Below are 25,573 nucleotides of genomic sequence, written 5' to 3'. Positions count from 1 at the left end.
GTTTACACGGTTGGACATAAGTAATATGTATATTTGCTAGTACAGCCATTGGGCCCTTTGTTAAAAAAAAAAGAGAATTGTGAAAACAGGATGCATTAAAATGATGCCCGCTGTGTTTAGGTTTTGAAGATTATATGGAATGTTTCACTTACCTATCGCTTTTAAGCAAGGTCTCTGTTAACTTGTTATCCAAAAAATAACATATAGTTTCCTAGGAGGTTGGATGGACACAGGGATTAATAATTGGATATAAAACCTTTCACCTTAAGGTTATTCAAATCTTGACCTCCAGCACCTATTGAAATTAATGGAAAAACTTCCATTGACTTGACTGGTCCATTGTACGTAGTGAGCAAAGCTGGTGGCCGGTTGAAATAATTAGTGCAGGTACCAGTGGACAAAGTTCCATATCTTATTAATCATGGACATAATCACCAACCTAGATGTCAGTGGGTGCGCCTATTCTGCAATAAAAAACATGCAGCACTGAATCTCAGATTCTCTGTCAATTGATTCAGGCTTTTGGGGTTCGGGCTGCGGGACTAAAAATTGTAGTGTACACATATACGGACTCTGGCTGGAGCCTGGGCTCTGAGACACATCTACCTTGTGGGGTTTCAGAACATGGGCTCCAGCCTAAACCTGAAAGTCTACTCTGAAATTTTTAGCCCTGCATACTGAGCCCCATGAGCCTGAGTCAGTTGACCCAAGCCAGCTATGGCCTTGCCAAGACATACCCAGGCAGGTTTGTGAGTGAATGTGAGGCAGCCTGCATTGGTCCTGTCCATACAATGCATCATGTGCAAGATCTCATCTGTGGGTTGACTTCAATTTCCAGTATTGCCTATCTGGCATTTTACATGAGAATTTAGATTCGTTTACAGAAATAACAGATGACTTATTATATGTGCATAAAGTTCATTATACAAGATTTCTTAGAGATGTTTGCATATTAGAGCCATGGAAACCTACACTGTTATAGTATCATACTGTATCAGCCAAAGAGTATACTAATATACTGTATATTATATGCAGCATGCAGCCACTTATTTTAGTATTGTGATCTTGATCTTGTGAACTAAGTAAGATGATAGCTGCTTTGGGATGCAGTGCTGGTGAATCAATAAGTGGCACTCTTCCTTCTGAGTCAGTACTGAAACCAATGTCCATTGGTGTTAGATGGTGCTATGTTGCTGGAAGTGCCATCTTTCAGGTGACACATAAAACAAAGCCCTTCAGGCCACTTGGGCCAGATTCTCTTGCCTTCACCAGCCCTTTTGCAACATCATGCGGACTCACACATATACACAGTGTGGGAGTATGCCACAAGTCGGTGGGGTTACAGTCAAAATAGGACACAATAGCGCTCTGACTCTTCACAGCTGTTGGACAGGTTTTTAAGGACCATTGCCAACTGACATAGTTTAGCTGAGGCCCTAGGCTGCTCTAATTTACACAGAGGACTGGGCTGGCATAAAAGTGGCCCCAAATCCAGGGAGCACAAATGACTCATTGGCAATTCACAACTACCTCCACACTTTGCTGTGCTCCATTAGGGAGGGTGGGCTCAAGAGAGAGCCTAGGCTTTAATGATCACATGGAACTATTTATAAGAATGTAGCTAACTTTTCCCTGTCATTTAAATTGGATATGGCATTCATCACTTCCTGAAATAAACTGTTGTGTAGTGTTGTTGTTTGCTGTTAAAACAGCTGTTTTGTTTCACCCCAGAAGTGCTGCATGTTCAGAGCGGTGAGTGAAATGATCTTATTCTGCAGTTCATATAGGAATGTATAAAGTGCTCTGGGATGAAAAGTGCTCTACAAATGCAATATATTATTTGTATTTTTGAATCTTGTTTCTTGTGACATATTTGCTATAGAAAAATGGTTCTAAAATTGTGGCCTGCGATGCACTTTCACGTGATTCTGTCACAATAAAGTAGCATTTGTTAGTCTTTGCATTACTTGTAGCCCAGTATTGGAATTTTTTTGAGTTCTCAGAGATTTTTTTTAACAAACTAAAATGGAAAGAAAAACATGTTTCTCCATGCACCTGCACAACTTCTTCATATCTCTTGGTTGTCTTTGTATAAACACAACCATGATTAAATTTGCTGATGACAAGAAAACTGGAGATCCATCCACACAGGTGGACAGGACCAAACTGCAAAGTGACCTGGAATGATCAGAGACAAGGAGGGCTGCAGGCAACGGAGGCAGATTTGGTCCTAATAAATGCATAGTCCTATACCCAGGGAGAGGAAATAAATAGCAACAGTACAAAATAGGCAGGGTGGCAGGACATAAGAAGCTAACAGCATATGAAAACAAATCTTTTTTCAGCTTGTCCCCTCAACACAGTTCTTACATTACTTTTTCATGTAACCAAGCAAGCTACTGCAGTGAAGGTGTGGACAGGGAATGCACATATCTGTGTGAATATCTCTGTCTTAAGAAGTGGTACACAAGGTGAACAAGTGTGAGAAGCACTGATCTAGGTACATTGGCTTGAATGCTGGAGGCCTCCAGGATCAGCTGGATGCTTAAGCATTTGAATTACAGCACTGATTGAAGAGCGTCAAGGGCACAGTAAAAGGTACTTTCATAATGTGGTTTAATTTTCATAATGTGGTTTCTAATAGCCCTTTTAATATCCCTTGGTTACTCCCATGTCCTAAATTGCTGTAAAATATTAACCAAATGCCTGACTGCTCTGAAAGCACCTAACAGTACTCTCATGTGTGGGGAAGACAGTGTGCTTAGTTTGAGATTGCTGTCACTCTTACTGAAGCATTTGTGACATTACATTCGCACTGAAAATTGCTTGGTGCTGAAATCACTGTTTTGTGTTTGTGTTTTGCAGAATGATAAAATAGAAGCTAAAATTAGTTAGTGTGATCCTCAAGTCACCAGTTATCACCAAACCTAGTTACATGCCCCTTCCCACCTCCCCCTCATATCCTTTTGGGCTGGTTGTCTGCTGTATGTACAGTTTGCAAAGCACTTTGGAATCCTTTGGAATGAAAGGCTACATATAAATGTAGGATGTTTTTATGCTGCAGCTACTCTTAAAAACTAAATGCCTTTTTTTATTCTACTATAGTTTAACCCCCACTCCCAGTTCTTTAATCAAACAAGGGCAAATACCATTTCAGTGCATCCTCTTTTATTATTCTTGAAATCCACGTCTTTACTGGGTGATTTCTTTTAACAGCAGCCTATCTCTCAGGTGACAAAGTTGTAAAGCCTTGGTTACATTAAGATCTTTACCCCGAATGAGATATGGTCACAGAGTCTCCCTGCTCCCAGACGCTGCTGGTTTTCTTTCTAAGACGAACAGACCCAAAGGAGAGTAGGATGTTGCAGGCAGTGTCGTTCAGGGTGTGTGTTTACAGGCAGGACTGACTTAGTCAGCAAATCCTGATCTGATGAGCTTCAGCCAATGAAGAGCCTATCCCCGTTTGCTTGGGGGCTTCAGAGTTCGAGCAGCATGCATGCAGAAATGTGAGGCGGCTCTCTTCCTGCTGCTGATGGCAAAATGGGGTCCGGTGACAGCGACTACTTGGGTTTCCCAGCTCTGCAGACCCAGGAGGGGTCCTACAACGCACCTCCCACGCGGTCTGCCTTGAAAGCAGAAGGACTCCTCATGGATTGAGGAGACTTGGTTTATTTTAATTTTTTTTATTTATTTTTTTGGAAGATGAAATGCTTTTCTCGTTACCTGCCTTACATCTTCAGACCTCCGAACACCATCCTCTCCTGCAGCTGCCACACAGAAGGTACAGCCCAGTGGACGGCTGGTGGGAGGAGGAGGGGAAATGTGGGTAGGTGGAAAGAAAGTGGGCTGGGAACATGACTGCCCCAAAAGCTCTGCTGACATTGCCTTTTGCAGCTAATACATGACAGAGATTGCTGTCGAAAGCCTGTGTGTGCCAGACTTAGAGATCAGTTCAGCCTTGTGGAAAGCAAGGAAAAACTGTTATTAGCTAGCCATTTATCGAGATGAAGACTGAAAAGCAGTAAAATGCTTGGGAGGTGTTTTGAACACTTAGCAGGTTATTTCTGTAAATATGCATGATTTTGCTATTAAGTTTACACTAATCATGCAAACTAGTAATCAGAACCGATTTTAAGAAAGACTCTCTCGCTAGATACTGCTCTAGAAATTTTACAGGCTTATACAGTTTCTCATTGTCTGTTTAACTCAGCTGTGCATTCCCAAGAAGGCAATTAAGAAAACAGATTTTAGGATTTTATTCGTTTGTGTATTTTTCACTGTTTCATTCCTTCACTTGAGCCTGTTTTCAGGTCTCAGCAGAAAAGCTCTGCAGCACTTGCTATTAAATCTTTAATGTTTGAACAAGGTTTGAACTTAATGCCCTGGATTTTAGTGGGACTGCTGCAAACTTTCCCCTTCCATAGGGAGTCGTCTCTCCTGGTGATTTATAATCTTATGTGTGTGTGTGTGTGCCATGTGTGAACTACCAGGTCAATTTTGTGAATTACCTACAATAATTCCTAACACACGTGCAGGATTCAGAATTAACACTGATATTAATTCGCTGTTTGGAACCGAAATATTTTTCACACGTCCTGTAAAAATTAAAGATTTGGAGGAAAAAATCTAAAGATGTTTGTCAGTGAATGTCTAATCAGCTAGAGTATTGCCCTGTAACTAGTGGAAAGTTGGTGAGAGAGAGAGAAGAGACTAAGGGCCAAATCATGCTCTTAGGCCATGTCTACACTACGAAAGTACTCCTGATTTTACAGAAGTCGATTTTTGGGAACAGATTGAATAAAGTCGAGTGCATGCATCCACACTAAGCCCATTAGTTCAGCGGTGTGCGTCCACAGTACCATGGCAAGCGTCGACATTCCGAGCGGTACACTGTGGGTAGCTATCCCACAGTTCCCTCAGTCCCCACTGCCCATTGGAATTCTGGGCTGAGCTCCAAATGCCTGATGGGGCCAAAAATTTGTCACGGGTGGTTATGGGTAAATGTCGTCAGTCAACCCTCCCTCCCTCCCTGCAACGGCAGACAATCATTTCGCGCCCTTTTCTCTGGATTGCCCGAGCAGACGCCATAGCATGGCAAGCATGGAGCCCGTTCAGCTCACCGCAGCAGTTATGACCATTGTAAACACCTCGCGCATTATCGTGCAGTTTATGCAGAACCAGCACCTGAAAAACCAGGCAAGGAGGCGATGGCAGCGCGGTGATGAGGACATGAACAGATTTCTCTCAAACCGCGGTCTGGCAATTTGGAGATCATGGTGTTACTGGGGCAGGCTCATGCTGTGGAATGCCGATTCTGGGCCCGGGAAACAAGCACAGAGTGGTGGGACCGCATAGTGTTGCAGGTTTGGGACGATTCCCCGTGGCTCCAAAACTTTTGCATGCGTAAGGGCACTTTCATGGAACTTTGTGACTTGCTTTCCCCTGCCCTGAAGCGCAAGAATACCAAGATGAGAGCAGCCCTCACAGTTCACAAGTGAGTGGCAATAGCCCTGTGGAAGCTTGCAACCCCAGACAGCTACCAGTCACTCGATAATCAGTTTGGAGTGGGCAAATCTACTGTGGGGGTTGCTGTGATGCAAGTAGCCAATGCAATCATTGAGCTGCTGCTATCAAGGGTAGTGACTCTGGGAAATGTGCAGGTCATCCTAGATGGCTTTGCTGCAATGGGATTCCCTAACTGTGGTGGGGCTATGGACGGAACGCATATCCCTATCTTGGGACCAGACCACCAGGACAGCCAGTACATAAACCGCAAAGGTTACTTTTCAATGGTGCTGCAAGCACTGGTGGATCATAAGGGACGTTTCACGAACATCAACGTGGGATGGCCGGGAAAGGTTCATGATACTCGTGTCTTCAGGAACTCTGGTCTGTTTAAACGGCTGCAGGAAGGGATTTACTTCCCAGACCAGAAAATAACTGGTGGGGATGTTGAAATGCCTATAGTTATCCTTGGGGACCCAGCCTACCCCTTAATGCCCTGGCTCATGAAGCCGTACACGGGCACCCTGGACAGTAATAAGTAGCTGTTCAACTATAGGCTGAGCAAGTGCAGAATGGTGGTAGAGTGTGCATTTGGATGTTTAAAGGGTCGCTGGCGTAGTTTACTGACTCGCTGAGACCTCAGCGAAACCAATATTCCCATTGTTATTGCTCTTGCTGTGTGCTCCACAATCTCTGTGAGAGTAAGGGGGAGACATTTATGGTGGGGTGAGAGGTTGAGGCAAATCGTCTGGCTGCTGAATACATGCAGCCAGACACCAGGGCGGTTAGAAGAGCACAGCAGGAAGCACTGCGCATCAGAGAAGCTTTGAAAACCAGTTTCGTGACTGGCCAGGGTACTGTGTGACATTTCTGTTTTGTTTCTCCTTGATGAAAACCCGCCCCCTTGGGTGCCTCTAAATTCCCTGTAATCCCTCGCCCTCTCTCTTCGATCACAGCTTGCTTGCAAAGGAAATAAAGTCACTATCATTTAAAAAACATGTATTCTTTATTAATTGATTATAAAAATAGGGAGATAACTCACAAGGTAGCCCGAGTGGGGTGTGGAAGGAGGGTAGGAGGGAAGGAAAAGGCCACTTCAAAACTTGTTGAATGACAGTCTTCTGTTGCTTGGGCTGTCCACTGGAGTGGAGTGGTTGGGTGCCCAGAGCCTCCCCTCCACCCCCCGCGTTCTTGGACGTCTGGGTGAGGAGGCTATGGAACTTGGGGAGGAGGGAGGGCGGTTAAACAGGGGCTGCAGCGGCAGTCTGTTATCCTGCTGCCATTCATGAACCTCCACCAGACGCCGGAGCATGTCCGTTTGATCCCACAGTCGCCCCAGCGTTTCCTCATGCCTCCTCTGATCTTCCTGCCACCACCTCTCCTCACGTTCATCGTCCGCTTTCCTGTACTCTGCTATTGTGTCCCTCCACACATTCTGCTGAGCTCTGTCAGTGCCGGACGACTGCATGAGCTCAGAGAACATTTCATCGCGGGTGCGTTTTTTTCACCGCCTTATCTGAGATCGCCTTTGGGACGGAGGAGGGAGGCTTGAAACATTTCCAGCTGCTGCAGGAAAAAAAGGGAGTGAAGTCTTTAAAAAGGTACATTTTACAGAACAATGGCTATGCTCTTTCACGGTGAACAACACTATTCACATTACATAGCACATGTGATTTTGGTACAAGGTCACATTTTGCATCTTATATTGAGTGCCTGCGGCTTTGGTGTTAAAGGTCACACACGAAGTGCCGGGCAACAGATTTCGGCTTGCAGGTGGCCATAGTAAGCCATGGTCTTTTGGCTTCTGCAACCTTCATAACAGCAGCGCCCTCCTCTCCCATACCAAGCAAAGCACATTGAGTTAGCCATTTAGTGCTGCGGTTTTCCTGTTAACATGCAGCAGCAGAAACCAAACTAACCCCTCCCCCCCCATCCAGTTCTCTGGAATGATCACTTTACCCCTCACCCCACCACATGGCTGGTATCAGGGAAGATCCCTGCTAGCCAAACGCTAGCACCAGCTCAGCACCAATGCCCCGCCCCCCACCACATGGCTAACAGCGGGGAGGATTTCTTTTCAGCCACAGGCAAATAGCCCAGTAGGAACGGCCACCTCTGAATGTCCCCTTAATTAAATTCCCCTATTTCAACCAGGTTACCATGAACGATATCGCTCTCCTGAGGATAACACAGAGAGATAAAGAATGGATGTTGCTTGACTGCCAGCAAACACCGGGACCATACACTGCCAGGCTTTGTCATGCAATGATACCAGGTTACTTGCTACTAGCAAGGCATGGTAAAGTGGAAATCTATCAACTTCATGAAAAAATTCATACAGATACAGACAGACATCATCTTCCTTTCCAAATGCAAACAGATGGACATCATACCAAAAGGACTGAAGGTAAAAAATCCATTACAATCTACATACCACACAGACTATGCTGACAGCTTGTGCCACACACTCTCAAAGAAACTGCGGAACCACCTGATCAACATCCTCTACAGCAAACCGGGAAAGATTAAGAATGAGCTCTCAAAACTGGATACTCTCATAAAAAAACAACCTTCCATACAAACTTCCTCGTGGCTGGACTTTACAAAAACTAGACAAGCCATTTCCAAACACATTTTGCTTCTCTACAAAAGAAAAAGGACACTAAACTATCTAAACTACTACATGCCACAAGGGACCACAACAGTGATTGCCTTAACCCACCCAGCAATATTGTTAATCTATCCAGCTGTACTCTTAGCCCAGCAGAAGAATCTGTCCTATCTTGGGGCCTCTCCTTCTGCCCCTCCACCCCCACGAACATGATACAGTTCTGTAGTGACCTAGAATCCTATTTTCGACGTCTCCGACTCAAGGAATATTTCCAACACACCTCTGAAGAACATACTAACCCACAGAGACCTTCCTACCAACACTACAAAAAGAAGGTGGACTCCTCCTGAAGGTCGAAACAACAGACTGGACTTCTACATAGAGTGCTTCCGCTGACGTGCACGGGCTGAAATTGTGGAAAAGCAGCATCACTTGCCCCATAACCTCAGCCGTGCAGAACACATGCCATCCACAGCCTCAGAAACAACTCTGACATCATAATCCAAAAGGCTGACAAAGGAGGTGCTGTCATCATCATGAATAGGTCAGAATATGAACAAGAGGCTGCTAGCCAACTCTCCAACACCACTTTCTACAAGCCATTACCATCTGATTCCACTGAGGGTTACCAAAAGAAACTACACCATTTGCTCAGGAAACTCCCTGAAAAAGCACAAGAACAAATCCGCACAGACACACCCCTGGAACCCCGACCAGGGGTATTTTATCTGCTACCCAAGATCCATAAACCTGGAAATCCTGGGCACCCCATCATCTCAGGCATTGGCACCCTAACAGCAGGATTGTCTGGCTATGTAGACTCCCTCCTCAGGCCCAACGCTACCAGCACTCCTAGCTATCTTTGAGACACCACTGGCTTCCTGAGGAAACTACAGTCCATCGGTGATCTTCCTTAAAACACCATCCTAGCCACTATGAATGTAGAAGCCCTCTACACCAACATTCCACACAAAGATGGACTACAAGCCATCAGGAACAGTATCCCCGATAATGTCACGGCAAACCTGGTGGCTGAACTTTGTGACTTTGTCCTCACCCATAACTATTGCACATTTGGGGACAATGTATACCTTCAAATCAGCAGCACTGCTATGAGTACCCTTATGGCCCCACAGTATGCCAACATTTTTATGGCTGACTTAGAGCAACGCTTCCTCAGCTCTCATCCCCTAATGCCCCTACTCTATTTGCGCTACATTGATGACATCTTCATCATCTGGACCAATAGAAAAGAAGCCCATTCCACCATGATTTCAACAATTTCCATCCCACCATCAACCTCAGCCTGGACCAGTCCACACAAGAGATCCAATTCCTGGACACTACAGTGCTAATAAGCGATGGTCACATAAACACCACCCTATACCGGAAACCTACTGACTGCTATACTTACCTACATGCCTCCAGCTTCCATCCAGACCACACCACACGATCCATTGTCTACATCCAAGCTCTACGATACAACCGCATTTGCTCCAACCCCTCAGACAGAGACAAACACCTACAAGATCTCTATCAAGCGTTCTTACAACTACAACACCCACCTGCTGAAGTGAAAAAACAGATTGACAGAGCCAGAAAAGAGTACCCAGAAGTTACCTACTACAGGACAGGCCCAACAAAGAAAATAACAGAACGCCACTTGCCATCACCTTCAGCCCCCAACTAAAACCCCTCCAATGCATCATCAAGGATCTACAACTTATCCTGAAGGGTGACCCATCACTCTCACAGATCATGGGAGACAGGCCAGTCCTTGTTTACAGACCGCCCCCCAACCTGAAGCAAATACTCACCAGCAACCACACACCACACAACAGAACCACTAACCCAGGAACCTATCCTCGCAACAAAGCCCGTTGCCAACTGTGTCCACATATCTATACAGGGGACACCATCATAGGGCCTAATCACATCAGCCACACTATCAGAGGCTCGTTTACCTGCACATCTACCAATGTGATATATGCCATCATGTGCCAGCAATGCCCCTCTGCCATGTACATTGGTCAAACTGGACAGTCTCTACGTAAAAGAATAAATGGACACAAATTAGATGTCCAAGAATTATAACATTCAAAAACCAGTCGGAGAACACTTCAGTCTCTTTGGTCAATCGATTACACACCTAAAAGTGGCAATTCTTCAACAAAAAAACTTCAGAAACAGACTCCAACGAGAAACTGCTGAATTGGAATTAATTTGCAAAATTAACTTAGACTTGAATAAAGACTGGGAGTGGATGGGTCATTACACAAAGTAAAACTATTCCGCTCCCCCCCCCGCCCCCCGCTGTTCCTCAGACATTCTTGTCAACTGCTGGAAATGGCCCACCTTGATCATCACTACAAAAAGTCCCCCCCCCCCCACTCTCCTGCTGGTAATAGCTCACCTTACCTGATCACTCTCGTTACAGTCTGTATAGTAACACCCATTGTTTCATGTTCTCTGTGTATATAAATCTCCCCACTGTATTTTCCACTGAATGCATCCAATGAAGTGAGCTGTAGCTCACGAAAGCTTATGCTCAGATAAATTTGTTAGTCTCTAAGGTGCCACAAGTACTCCTTTTTATTTTTGTCCTACCATGGAGGACGGAATAAGGCTGCTCTCCCCAGAAACCTTCCGCAAAGGCTTTTAGAGTACCTCCAGGAGAGCTTCATGGAGATGTCCCTGGAGGATTTCCGCTCCATCCCCAGACACATTAACAGACTTTTCCAGTAGCTGTACTGGCCATGAATGCATCCCAAGTCCTCAGGGCTACTTAATCGTTAAACGCTTGCTTTTATAACATGTATGATATTTTAAAAGGTACACTCACCAGAGGTCCCTTCTCCGGCTTGGTTGGGTTGGAAGGGTATTTCAGTCAGGGTGATAAAAAGATCCTGGCTATCGGGGAGAATGGTGTGCTGTGTGCTCTCCTCAAGCTCCTCCTCCTGCTCCTCCTCCTCATCTTCCCCATCCGCAAAATCCTCAGGCATGGTGGAGAGTACCCCATCATTGGAGTCCACGGACAGGGGTGGGGTAGTGGTGGCGGCCCCCCCTAGAATTGCATGCAGCTCAGCGTAGAAGCGGCATGTCTGGAGCTCTGTCCTGGAGCATCCGTTTGATTCTTTGGTTTTCTGGTATGCTTGTCTGAGCTCCTTAAGTTTCATGTGGCACTGTGTTGCGTCCCTGTTGTAGCGTCTGTCCCTCATGGCCTCGGAGATTTTTTGAAATGTTTTGGCATTTCGTCTTTTGGAACGTAGTTCTGATAGCACGGATTCCTCTCCCCATACAGCGACCAGATACAGTACCTCCCGTTTGGTCCATGCTGGAGCTCTTTTTCGATTCTGGGACTGCATGGTCACGTGGGCTGATGAGCTCACCTGGCCAAACAGGAAATGAGATTCAAAAGTTCCCGGGGCTTTTCCTGTATACCTGGCCAGTGCATCTGAGTTCAGAGTGCTGTCCAGAGCAGTCACAATGGTGCACTGTGGGATAGCTCCCGGAGGCCAATACCTTCAAATTGCATCCACACTAACCTTAATTCAAAACAGCAATGTCAATTTCAGTGCTAATTCCCTGGTTGGGGAGGAGTACAGAAATTGGTTTTAAGAGCCCTTTATTTAAAAAAAAATGGCTTTGCTGTGTGGACGGGTGCAGGGTTAATACCATTTAACGCTGCTAAATCTGACATAAACTCGTAGTGTAGACCAGGCCTTAGTTACACTAGTGTAAGGGCTCAATAATGCAACCACTACCATGGCATTACTCAAGGTAGACTCATCACACTGAGTATCACATGTTTGCAGAGTCAGGCCTTATAATAATAGTAGAAAAAGACTGTTGATTTCAGTGGCGCTATTCTGCATTTAAACGGTCACACAAGGGTAACAGAGAACAGTTAAGCACAATGGAAGTTTCAGATAAGTGCTTAAATAACACTGTTATCAGTGCTATAGAAAATCTTGAGTTTGACCGAAAACAACAGGAGACTCAATACTAAATTGACTTACCCAGTTTGTTTTAGAAATCAGATCACCTACTTTAATTCTATAATTTCTGATTCTTTCCATATGGGGAGCCAAGATTATAGGACATAGAGGTAGTGGTATGTATGTACTTACTTTTTAATTAGGATCAAAACTTATCTAGAGATACTTTGCGTAAATAATAATTTTCAAGTGAAATGATTTAAGGTGGAAGGTTTCAGTGATGATTTATTTGTGCTTAGTTTATGTTTTTTTGCTTTGTTGTTTGTACATTGAGTGATTTCAGTTTTCCTTTATATTTGACAATTGAATGCTGAGCTACAACAGTTAAACAGTTTTAAAATGTTTTTGCTCTCTTGTATAATCTGAGGTGCATCTAGGACATCTGTGTATGGAATCCCCTTGATATCAAAGTCAGTACATGATCGTGCAGTTATATATGGTCATGAGTCTACTTGCTACCATACTATGTAAAAATAATAGCAATTTGTAAGGAATGTGAGTTTTGTTTAATATGGACCTTGATCTTGTGCAAGTAGTCCCATTGAAGCCAATGGGATAACTTCCATAAGGATTATTACATGTAATTTATATACAGTTTTTACCTACCCTGACATATATGGGATGACTAACTTTTGAACATTATGAAAATTGATGACATAAAGGATGATTAAAAACAATCAGTAGGAGCAAGGGCAGGCTTCTAAAATCAAATGCTACAAACTTGTCCACATCATTAAAGCGTGATATATTTTCATGTACACCATTCAAGTTTTCCAAACATGAAACTGAGCGTATGTCTTCACTGAGGAGTTAACTCAGATGATTGGCACCTGGATTAACCTAGCTCTGGTGTGAGGAGCCACACTGCAAAGCCATACTTCATTACTGTGTCCTTAGTGCTGATGCATGTGCCTGTTTGTGTCGCTAGGACTTCTGGGGCCATGTCCCAAAGTTTTTTGTGCTGCAGTAAGCTGAGCCACTATATGATTCTTTCCAGGGAATTTTGGGAGAACTTGAGGTGGTGGTGTGGAATTGTGCGAAGGCACTGGAGGACTGTCAGCATAAGAACATAAGAATGGCCATAGTGGGTCAGACTAAAGGTCCATCTAGCCCAGTATCCTGTCTTCTGACAGTGGCCAATGCCAGGTGCCCCAGAGGGAATGAACAGAACAGGTAATCATCAAGTGATCCATTCCCTGTTGCCCATTTCCAGCTTCTGGCAAACAGAGGCTAGGGATACCATCCCTGCCCATCCTGGCTAATAGCCATTGATGGACCTATCCTCCATGAATTTATCTTGTTCTCTTTTGAACCCTGTTATAGTCTTGGCCTTCACTACATCCTCTGGCAAGGAGTTCCACAGGTTGACAGCACTTGAATGATTTAGCCTGCACCCTCACTCCACAGTGGGTGGATTACCAGCCCAAGTGAAAATGACACCTGAGCTCTAGCCTTTGCCCCAGCTGGGCCAGCTAGCACCACCAAACTCATGTGAGAGGGTTTTGTGTGTGGATGGAGGAGGGTTATGAGTGGCATGCAAATAAACATCTGAGTTAGTTCTTCAGTGAAGACATAGCTTGAGGGTGTACAAATTATTCACGTGTGTGCCATACTATTGGAAAATGTCTGCTTGAGTCTCCTGGTGTTATTCTTTCACCGAAGAAAACCATTGAGGGAAAATGACATCAAACTAGATCTGAGAATTCAGGAGCTTTGGTCAATCTTGTTTTGGAAGGATTCCCCTTGAGCACCAAGGTCAAGTTACAGCAGGGAAGTTTAATACTTTGGATCTCACTTAATTACTGTAGGCAAAGGGGAAACCAGAGTGTGCACACCACAGGTAAAAGCAAAAATGGAGTTTTAACTTGATATATTAAGCAATGTGGGCAAGAACTCCTGGGAAATTATGGAATGAAAGCAGAGCCATTGGAAGATTTCTTAATAAGACAAAACAACCTTCTTGGTGCCCATTCATCTATACCTATTCAGCTAATTTAAGCCAGTGTCCAAGGAATCAAGTTACCAAGCTCTTCCTTTAGTAACATGAAAATCCAAACAAAGAAATAAGCAATGTATGCTTATGGCTTTGATGGAGACAATGCACTTCACTCTTCCCTCTCTGTGGACCTAATTAAAGGAACATCACAGTGACACCTTCCCTCCTACCCCACCCGTACTCCATTTGTAGCATGATTCATCCAGTGAAAGTAGGGCTAGAGATGAAAATACCAGCCTGCCAGTCCACAGAATGGAAGGGCCAGAATTGAAGGGGACATGCACACATTAATACAGGCATGAGAAGTATAATAATCCACTGGTACTTATTTCACTGGACTTTAGTGTTGGGAGAAGGCCATGGAGAATTTTTCTTTGCTTGAGACAGCAGCAGGAATATTTTTTAGCCCTATTATTTTGTCTGTTTAAAGGAACTCAGAACAACTTCTATGGAAGAAGTACCCTCCAAAGATTTCTTCCGTTGGGATTCTCTAAAGGTAACATTTAGTCCCTGGCTTCCTGAAGACCAATCTGCTCCTGCATTGTTCTACCACTGTGAGATTTTCAATAGACAACCAGATCTAGCTCTTTCACCATAGGTCGTGTGAGGTTACTGGGAATAACTAAATTCACTAAAGGGTGACCATGCTGGTGCATTCTCTTTTATTATTCAATCAAAATAAAAATAATAAGCACACATACAGTGCTGTTTCTTAAGCTGCTTACAAAGATGTGTCTCATTAACTAAATTTTTACAGAAGGGGAAACTGAGTAACAGAGAATTTAAATGACTTGACTTATCCTAGGCCAAAAAATAAGTCGATAGCAGAGCTGGAACTTGAACACAGAGGTGAGATCCTCACCCCCATTCTGGCTCCTTTACAGCAGGTAAAAGAGCTGGGATGGCATACGGGGGCTCTGAAAACTCTGGTTCTAGCTCCGGGGGAAGATTCCAGTGGTGCAGGCACTGTGGGAGACAGCCATAATGCTGCCTAGCAAGAACTCCCTTGCAAGCCCTGGCATAGTGGGTATGCCAGGGGTGGGGCTGCGGGTGGAAGGGTGTATCAGGCCTGGATGTGCTGCAGAATTTCTGGGCAGCCCCGGGAGGCTGCTGTAATTTAGATACCTTAATTTAGACTGCCCTGGGGTTTAAGGGCCTCTCCAGTCCCTGAAGCAGCTCACGAGCGAGAGGGCATGAAAGTTGCTTAAAGCCCCTCAACCCTTCCCCCATGAGCTGCAAGTTCCGTGCTGAGTCATTTAGGAAATACCACTTCTTAAAGTAACACTGACAAATGGGTTGGTCAAATTGTGGGCATTTAGATACCAATCCTGCTCACAGCTCAACCCATAATCAAGGGTAGCTTCGTCTTTGCAGGCATACTTGCAATATTCCCATATAAAAATATAATGGGCTCCAAACTAGCCACTTTCTGTGGTGTTCAGGAAAGTGGTATCAGCTCTATAGTAATCTGTGCTCAAATGTCTCTCTGATGTTCAGCAGTACAGAGCAGTAGATGGGACTTGGGTTCTATTCCTGACTCTGCCAATGGCTCACTGTGTGACCTTGGCTAAGTCACGTTAACTGCTCTCTATCTCAGTTTCCCTATCCATAAAATAGGAATAATGATCCGTTACCTTCCTTTGTAAAGTGCTGTGAGATATGCAAATGAAAAGAGCTAATTAGCATTATTAGTAGTTAGAGAATAACAGGGATCTAAATTGTAATATAAAATAATACTATAGACAAGGTGGGACCATGGCATAAGCCTTTCGGTCAGATCTGGGAGGAGCTGGCATAGATACTGAAACACACAAGCTTCCTTCTCAGATACTCAGCTGCCAAATGCTGCACAGAGGTCTTTCTCAGTGATCTGCTGGAGTACTCAATGCTAACGCCAATGTTACAGAATGCTTTATAGGCAAGATTTGGACACTCATCTAACCATAATAGCAAAGCATCCAATGATGTAAACATATCTGGTTCTCCAGCTCTTCCATGCTATGGACCACTTCATAAGAGAGAGATTCCCCACCACTGATCACTTAGTTCCTCATCCAGTCTCCCATTCACTCATTGTCTGGTGTTCTAAACACTTTGTTCTGCAGAGCACAGGGAAGGGATTTGTGGACCCTGGTGGTTCACAGGCAGCAGTTAGTATAATTCCTTTGTATTTTAGTTTGCATGGCTGAGAGCAAATGGGGAAGTGTGAGGAATTCTCCCACCAAAATATCTTTCAAGATTGACTAAAACACCTGCACATGTGAACAGACTATTAAACTCTGCTCTCATCAAGGCTTTATCTTCTATTCTTACAAGAATCCCCACTGAAGCCAATGTATGTACAGTTCCAAATAATTTAAAAGTTTGCTTTCTTTCATTATAATAATTAGATAGAAGTATATGATACCAAAATAGGATGGGGGCCTATCAGTGTGGCCTAGTGGACAGAGCACTGCACTGTATTGGGGCTCAGAAGAGGTAGGTTCTGTTCTTGGCTCCACCACTGGCATGCTGGGTGACCACAGACAAAACATTTCCCCTCGCTATGCCTCAGTTTCCCCATCTGTAAAATGGAAATAAGGAAACTGACTTCCTTTGGAAAGGACTTTGAGATCTACAAGGTATTATTATTTTATTTATTTGCATATTTTGTTTTTGCAAAGGGTTTACAACATGTTGAGAGAACTAAACTACTAGAGAACTTTCCATTAAAATGTGCCATTCCCAGTGCATGACAAGCCTTCATCCTCCCCTGCTGACCGGAGCTCAACATATTTCCGCTATAGCCTAGCATCAGATAGCTATTCTTTATTCTACTTCCTTCAATGCTTCTGTGTTCCCTGTGCACCCAAATGTCACATGGGCATGATGATGAGATTTAGATGAGCAAAGAATGCAGAAAAGCGCAGAGAGAGGAACTTTTACACTGGGGAAAACCTGAAACTCAAGAATGGTGGTAACGAAAGAGATGAGTTAGCCAGTTGTTTCCTGTATTGCTTTTGAATGGTTTTCAGATAGTTGTTTGAGTAAGAGTTTATTTCCTCATGGCACAGTTTCTCCTTCTGTTTCATCCTGCTCTAAAGTCACAATCCTGCATTTGGGACATCTCCATCATTGGCCATGGACAGTAATGGAATGTCATCAGTGCAGCATTTCGGTGGAGAGGTGAGATTATCCTATATGAATATTCACTGACTAATCAAATAGGAAGAGAAGATGGGTCCGAAGAAAAAGAACAAATGGAATATCTTAGACGGTAAATGTTGCAAGAAAAAAATGACACATCAGTGACCAATGGATGGAAGTGTTTGAAAGTTCCTCTTTAAGTGTTTCTTTTATAAGATTCTTTGAGGCGCTGAGTGCCTCTTTGACAACTCACTCAGTATCAGGCCAACAATTGGTATATTCAGTATAGTGTCTCCTTTATAGATTAGTACTGTGTATAAAGTTTTGATCAACAGATTCAGAGTCAGGACTCTTGGTTTCTATTCCTTATCTGCCAGCAAAGTGCTGTGATATTTACCCATCCACAAAAATTAGTTATAATTATAAATCCAACCTAACCTGCATGATATGAGAACTGTAATTAGAAAAGTGTGCAATAAATAACAATAAATGTTAAATTGAGTGAGGTTTATAAAACACTCTGAGAGCCTCCAAAGGTCTTCCAGAACTGCAAGATGTTGTTATTTCAGTGAGCAAATCTCCATCTCTAAAGCGATTTTACATCAAACACATTTGCTTTAATTTTTGTCACAAGAGTAAAGATTTGTACAAACACGAAAATTTATTTTTTATATTCTGGCAAGAGGAAGTGAATTCACCACTTAAACATGATAGGAAGACTAAAAACACCTTTAAAACATATATGTGGCACTGCCATTAAATGTAAGAAGAGATGTTCATTGCTGTCCAGAAATATCAGTCCCCCTTCACATTCAGGCATGCTGTCCAAAACTTTGCACTTTTCAGTTTTTAAGAAGGCAGTTAACTAGTTAATCCTTAAGACCGTAGCTCAGTAAAGCACTTATGTGTGTGCTTAACTTCATATGCGTAAGTCCATCCCTATTCAGCAAAGCACATACTTAAGTCCCACTTATTTTAATGTTAAGCACATATTTACCGTAAGTGCTTGCTAAAATACCAGTGTTAGCTATTCTTATCCCTGTTTTGATCCTCGGTTAGACCTGCATAAAAAGACTGTTTGCAAATATTCATTCCAATGCAAAACAGCTGGTAGAGTCAACTACATTCATGTCCTGTTTTAGTCATTGAATTGTCCTAGAGTATTCACTATTAGTTATTTGCCATTCATTCTTTGTTGCAGGAGGGTTAGATGATACTGCGGGGATGGTACGTTGTTATAATAAATGTATTTTAAAATAGCATCAAGCTTGTCTAGAGCTCCTTTATTATTTTTATTAATTTTTGCACATTTGTACAAATTGAATTAAATACAATTTTACCATAAACGAAACATATCTTTTGGTGTTCTAAAACAACTCGGTATGATTTTAACATTAGTAATAACAGTGCTTGGCACTTCTATAGCGCTTTCTACACAAGGGTGCCAAAGGCATTACAAACCTAATAAATTAAGCTCAGTCACAAACCTTCGAATTGGAAAAGTATTTTATCCTTTTCTCCAGATGGGGAAACAAACACAGAGCCTGTCTAGCTGGACAGTGATGAGTGGCAAGCCAGGTGTAAAGCTGCAGTGCATTAGTGTGCTGTGCACTAACTAACAGAGTACATCAAAGTGTAGGGAATTTGACACTGTGGCAGGAGAGTCCACACAGATGGTTAGTTTGTAGCACGCTAGTACACTATAGCTTTGCACCCTGCATTGCTGAGCACTAGCTGTTCATCTAGACAAGGCCACAAAGAGGCAAAGTGACTTCAAAGTCACATTGCAGGTATAGGCAGACTCAGAAACAGAACCCAGATTTCCAAACTCCCAGTTATATTCTACAACCACTAGACGTGCTTCTCCTCCATAACTTAGCTGAACAAAAAAAGTTTTGCTCAGTTTTTTTTCTGTGCCCAACTTTCTGATCCCAATTTTAAAATGGAGGTACCTCAACAGGATATTTAAAGCCAGCAGTTGGAAAGTGGAATCGGCACGTCGTAGTTATGTTATATGCCTGAGATAATTTCAGCATCCAAATGCGGATTTTGATATGCTTGTATGGTACCCATATTTGAAAAATGGGCCCATGGCCTGAATAATATACTTAAGTAATGCTGAGGTACTCTCAAAAAGTTTGAAAATTGGTTTGAGTTCAGTTCGAATTTTGGTTGAATTTCTGGTTGTTTTGTTTTATCCCAACAAGTTTGGCCATTCTTATATATAATGCTGGGATCTTTGGCGTGTCTGTACGCCACATTGGGGGTGGATGTGAATATGCAAGCTATATAAGTACATTCAGTTTCATTTTATTCACAGGCATTTCCAGCTTATTTGTTCAGTCTAACCTGGAATATACTTGAACTGAGATGCTAAAAGTGAAAGATCATATACACTATCTGAATTGCTGCCCGGGCTTAGATATAATATTCTATTCTCTGCTGTACTGGAGCATCATGTAACATTATTTACAGAGGATATAGCAAAACCAATACATTATAGTAGCCTCTTTGATTGTTAAAAGAACATGCTTAAGACTGATCATTTTAAAAGTTTAATTTAAAGAATCATTGCTACATTCAAGCAAAGTTTTAAAAGATGTATGTTTTTTCATTAAGCTGTCATCTATTATTCTGTATTTTCTTTCTTATCACTGCTGATTATGATTAGAACCGATTGAATTTTTAGTTACAAGTAATTATCTGATGAATGTACGCCTTTTTACTCTTTTGTAAACTGATTTTGAACAGTCTTGATATCTGTAGATGTGTTTGTTACTCACTCAATAGTTTGGACAAATAATTCTTAGCTATGGTTAAGGCTGTAAAGTGCAGCGTGAGCTATAATCACCAAGAGGGCAATCCCAGACTGAATCTGGAAATTAACTGGGAGTTGTCAGCTTTGAGGGTGATGTCTTTGTGCTTTTGTGTACATGTGAGAAGGCTCTTAGCATGTGCTTGATTCATGGTTGCTTGGACTTATAAGGCTACAGAAACAGCATCAACATTTAGCAATGGCAGATATTACAGATGGGCCTGACCCAAAAATCCTGAGCTCTAGGAATGGCTGGATCCAGATCTGAACTTTGCAGGCGATCCCTCTCTCCAATGAGTCGAATGAAAATCATGGATCCAAATACCTCAGAATGCTTGGAACATTTAGGGGCTATGCTGAACTCTGCACCTCAGGCCATCTCTAGTGGATATGTAGTTCAGGTAAAACACACAAAGCCAATGGAGACAGCATAACTCCCACTAGAACAGGATGTATCTATAATTTTCCAGAGTCCCCACCAGACTCCTGACCAGAAATTCATAAAAACAAAGAAAAGATTGCCTGCCTTGGAGAATCCGTCCAGATTTCACATGAAGCTCAGTTCACGCTAGGACATGACCTTGGGATTTTAGTCAGTGCTATGAATATGCTCATGCAGAGTGGACATGATCCATAAAGTTCATTGCTTTTGTGCCTCACTAACAAATCTGAGTGTCTCTTGCTTTAAAGAACACCCCAGTAACCTGGCTTGGTCTTGCAAACTCTTACTCACCTGAATGGATGGCCTTAACTCACACAAAGCGTTTAAACAGAGTGACTGCATAGGGTAGTCTCCTAGTAAGCTACCTAGGTAGCACATAAGTAAGAATTTGCAGGAACAGGCCTATAATCTGTAGCCATTTGAACAAAATTATGAAGATGGGGGAGAAACAACCCAGTGTATTGTGGGTAAATTGCTGAATGCCCAGAAAAGCTGGCTGACAGCTCATCTGGCAGCAACAAACGTGTCCACTCACAGAAAAGCTTCCACATCTGGTGTACCCAAACTCAAGACAATCATCTAGAAATATAATAAGCATATAATAGGCTTTTCTCTCTGCGACACAAACAGCAAGAAAAAGTGGCCAGTGATAATGCAGCCTGTGGAACCTTGTCATACGTAACGTTAGCTGCTCTCACATGCAGATGTTAAGGGAGAAACAAATGTTTCAAACGTGACTCATGTATGAGAGAACAATAAGTGCCGTGGGGGTGCAAAGGAAAGTCCTGAATCACAGCTGCAGAAAGGAAAACAAAGCATTTACTATACAATTACCATAGTGTATTATCTGAGGCTAAATCTCATCAGATAACATCTCTGGCTTCTATATTATGCCATTATCATGGCTGCATCTGCTAGCTTCAGTACTGTATGTTTGTCAACACTTTTATCAGAAATCTCTGCTCTTCTGGGAGCTGGGGTTTGTAAATATTGTAACTGGAGAGAAACTTGGTGTGCAAAGGTCTGGATTCATCCAAGTTGCTCAGATACCATGCTGATGGGCACAACATTAGATCACAAATAGAACAGAGGGAAATGTGGATATATATTTTTCTATTCTGTAACAGTGAAATGAAAGGCAGCATTGGGCTAGTTCTTTTTCCATACTAGGACCATTCAGGAACCCTGCTCCCATCTAGCTGGGATCTAGCCAGGATCTCTGTCCCACTGAGCAATATAGCAAAGAAACCAACTAAGAACCCCTGGTCTACTGGTTGCAGAATGTGATTGTCATCAGAATTCATAGATTCTAATCCCAACTCTGGCACTAACTTGCTGTATGACTTTGGGAAAGTCACTGAAACTCTCTAGGATAAATTCATCCCTGGAGTAACTCTACTGAATTCAATGGAGTTACTTCAGGGATGAATTTCTGTGTGCCTCAGGTAGTGAACAAGCGTGTTATGAGGCTTAATTTAATCCTTGTACGTATCATTGAGATGCCCATATGAAAGGAGCTATAGGCTGCAAATTATTAGTATTCTTTGTTGTTCATCTCCTGTCAAAATTTAAAGGAGAGTGTTCGGGATAATTATTGCATTTCAGTATTAAAAGGAAACCAGCAACCTGTAAAAATGGAATTGTGAGTTGATAAAGATTACAATGAAAGATTATTGGAGCTACATAATCATATGATAATTATGTAGTATGGGCCAATATTGTGCTTGGCAGTGGACATGACACATAAGAAGATCCTGGTGTTATTCCACTGATTCCAGCAGAGTTACAATATCATAAAAATGGAGTAATACAGTGGTGAATCAGGGCCATGATCTTTGCCTCAGATCTTAATGTGTAAACAGACAACACTAACCAGCTGTATTGGTAGAATCAGAGAAAGGTTTTATCTCAGCTCGGCCAAGTAATGACTCAAGTAGGGATGGGTACATGAAGAACATGCTACAAATATTTAAGGCTCTAATCACCAAGAAGGGAGATAAATTATTTAAATTAGTGGAAGAATCTCCCAAGGGAAGTGTGGAACCTTATCACTTGGCACATTTACAGCTAGACTATAAAAAGCACTAGAAAATGTGTAATAAAGGGCAGTCCAGAATTGGCAGAATGGACCAGCTGACATAATAGTAGAGCTGATAGAAAAATTTCCATTGGAACAGTTTTGTGACAGAAAATGGCTTTGTGAATAAATTGAAATGTTTTCATTTGTATCAGTTTTTTCCCAGGGAAAATAATAATTTCCCAATCAACTCTACTCAGCAGGGCTTTGTCATTTTAATCTGTATGTTAATGTTCATTTGAAAGGATACTAAAGTAAAAGAAACACTCCCTTTGGAGGTACATGCTGGGCTACACCAATGTAAATCTGCTGTAATGTCACTAAAATCAATGGAGTTACTCCAGACTTACAGTGTGGTTACTGAGATTGTACTCTGACCCTGGGACTCCTTTAAATATATGCACAGAATTCCTCATTAACACTATTGGGAAATATGCACGCACATCAAGAACATGTACATTGGCCAAACTGGACAGTCTCTACACAAAAGAATAAATGGACACAAATCTAACATCAGGAATTATCACATTCAAAAACCAGTAGGAGAACACGTACAATCTCCCTGGACACTCAATAATAGACTTAAAAGTGGCAATTCTTCAACAAAAAAACCCTTCAAAAACAGACTCCGAGAAACTTCAGAACTGGAATTAATTTGCAAACTGGACACCATCAAATTAGGCCTGAATAAATACTGGGAGTGGATGGGTCACTACAAAAACCAATTTCCCCCTGCTGATACTCACACCTTCTTGTCAACTGTTTGAAATGGGCCACCTTGTATACATTGGCCTCATTAGCTCTACAAAAGTGATTTTTCACCCCTTCTTGTCAACTGTTGAGAATAGCCCACTTCCACCTTAATTGAATTGGCTCTTTAGCACTGACCCCCCACCTTGGTAAGGCAACTCCCATCTTTTCATATGCTGTGTATTTATACCTGCCTTCTCTATGTTCCACTCCATGCATCTGATGAAGTGGGTTTTTTACCCGCAAAAGCTTATGCCCAAATACATTTGTTTGTCTCTAAGGTGCCACAAGGACTCCCCATTGTTTTTATCAAGAACATAGTAGCTTACCTCCCTTTTCTTTATCCTAACTCTTTATTTACTTTGTTTATTATGATGAATCTGGTATTTTTGGTATATTTGTTGAACTTGGAAAAATAATAACATATTTATATAAAAAAACCCATAATAGTTGGCAGACAATCCTGTTGACTCATTTTGAGAAACTTTACTGAGAAACCCTAGCGTGGCTTCTTTGTTTATTTTTCCACTGCTGCTGGTATCAAGCATTAGTTGCTCTAGTAATACTTACAACTTGAACGTCTTCCATCTTAACTTGCCAGCCGGACCTCAGCTGATAACCATTTGTCTTTCTAAACAGTTACTCCGGTGAATTGCTTTGATTGTGGAGCAGCCATTATTTAAATATTTATGGCCATATCACTGCAGAACTGAACATAAAAAACTAAAAGACAGATTAATAAATTGATAAAAATCAATTCGGTAAATGTATCTGTTAGAAAATAAACATTTATTTTAAGCCACTTGAACAATCACAGGCATTGGTATGCTAGGACTTCTCCACATGAATGAAAGCCTTGAATACAAACAGGGAGGAGATTGTTTTGTGTGCCCCATTTGAGGACCAGAGTGTACAAAACAGTAGCTTAGTGCCACAGCCTTTCATTCCTCTGATGCCTCATCAGTGGCAACTGGGAGAGAGAACACTTGTACCCACATCATCATCTTCTCTTCTAAGCGTAGGCACGCTTGGAGTTATGCCATGGCTGCACGTGATGGAGTTTAAGAGAGAGCTTTGGTATCTCTCACAAAGGGAGGTCAGAATAAATAAAATAGATACAACCCGTAGTGTTGGCAGCTGAGTCCAATCAATGTGTGTGCCTGCTGCTCGTAGTTACCAATACTGGATCCGTTAGGAGCTCTGTGTTAGATGTAGCAAACCTTTATTTCTGCCTGCAGTTTAGATTTATGCTGCAATGCATTAAAACAGAACTGTGTGTGTGTTCACACTTGAGAATTAAATGTCTGTGTCCAGATTATACACAGTACAATTAGATAGCAAGGAAAGACAGGGGGACAGGTTCTGATCTCTGCTGCATTGGGGTAAATTGGGAGTAGCTCCACTTTGATTTACCCTGAGCTGGGTAATGGAGATCAGAATCAGGCCCATTAACTTTACTTGCAGTGGGAGTTGACCAAAAGCATAATACTGTTCATACACCAGGTGCCTTGCAGATCTTTTAGGCTCAAAATTCTGAAATACTTATACCTTACACACTTGTATTCATGCACTGGGGGTTGTGTGTATAATTCAAGCTTGTGCAAAAGTGTGCGCACACCTCTTGCAAATGTGGGACTTACTATAGGACAGTCCCCACCTACCCCGAGTATCCATCCATTTCAGTGCTTTGATAATAGTTGATCTGAAGGAGGTCATACAAATCATATGTTTCAGTACATAGAAAGCATGGATTAATTTCACACTATCGCTCTCTTGATGAAATTAATTACTTTAGCCCTTAGTTCACTTTTGTTTTATTGATGATGAATGTTCCTGTTGTCTTTTGCTCAGTTTATAAAATGCCCTATGGTAAGTTAAGTAAAGGTACTGTGAAGTAAATAGTGCACCCAATGGGATGGATTTTTTAGTACAGAACTAAATACAATTTTAAATATAAGGATATACTAACTAATAAACCCCTTCCTGAGGTAGAATAATTATGTCTTAATAACCCACGTGGTAGATACACTCAGAAACTAAAAATTCACTCAAAGACCAAAATTTAACATACCTTACAAAGTAAGGGCCAGATTTGTTATTGGACTTGTTATTCCCATAAATGAACAGTTATTTGCACTGAGAGTCTATTGGCTCAGTAGGACTTTTTTTGTGAGTAACAAGTCACCAGTTGTTTTTACCCGCGAAAGCTTATGGCCAAATAAATCTGTTAGTCTTTAAGGTGGCACTGGACTC

The 25,573-nt window shown here is 42.3% G+C and overlaps 1 protein-coding gene across 4 annotated transcripts in view; it reads left to right on the top strand.

The window, feature by feature from the left end:
• The window catches only part of PPP2R2B (protein phosphatase 2 regulatory subunit Bbeta), a 261,285-nt gene that overhangs the window by 11,429 nt on the left and 224,283 nt on the right, over positions 1 to 25,573 (top strand). The window contains exon 1 of one of the 4 annotated variants that reach the window (XM_037907302.2): positions 3,386 to 3,781. The exons of the other annotated variants lie outside the window; for them this stretch is intronic. Coding sequence (XP_037763230.1) covers positions 3,703 to 3,781 — 79 coding nt within the window. The 5' untranslated portion in view covers positions 3,386 to 3,702. Of the gene's footprint in view, positions 1 to 3,385; positions 3,782 to 25,573 lie in introns of those variants that run through there. 4 annotated transcript variants of the gene reach the window in all.

This window comes from Chelonia mydas, chromosome 8, assembly GCF_015237465.2.
Source record: "Chelonia mydas isolate rCheMyd1 chromosome 8, rCheMyd1.pri.v2, whole genome shotgun sequence".
Taxonomy (NCBI): Eukaryota; Metazoa; Chordata; order Testudines; family Cheloniidae; genus Chelonia; species Chelonia mydas.
The sequence above is the reverse complement of the archived record's forward strand: the minus strand, read 5'-3'. Positions and strand labels throughout refer to the sequence as shown.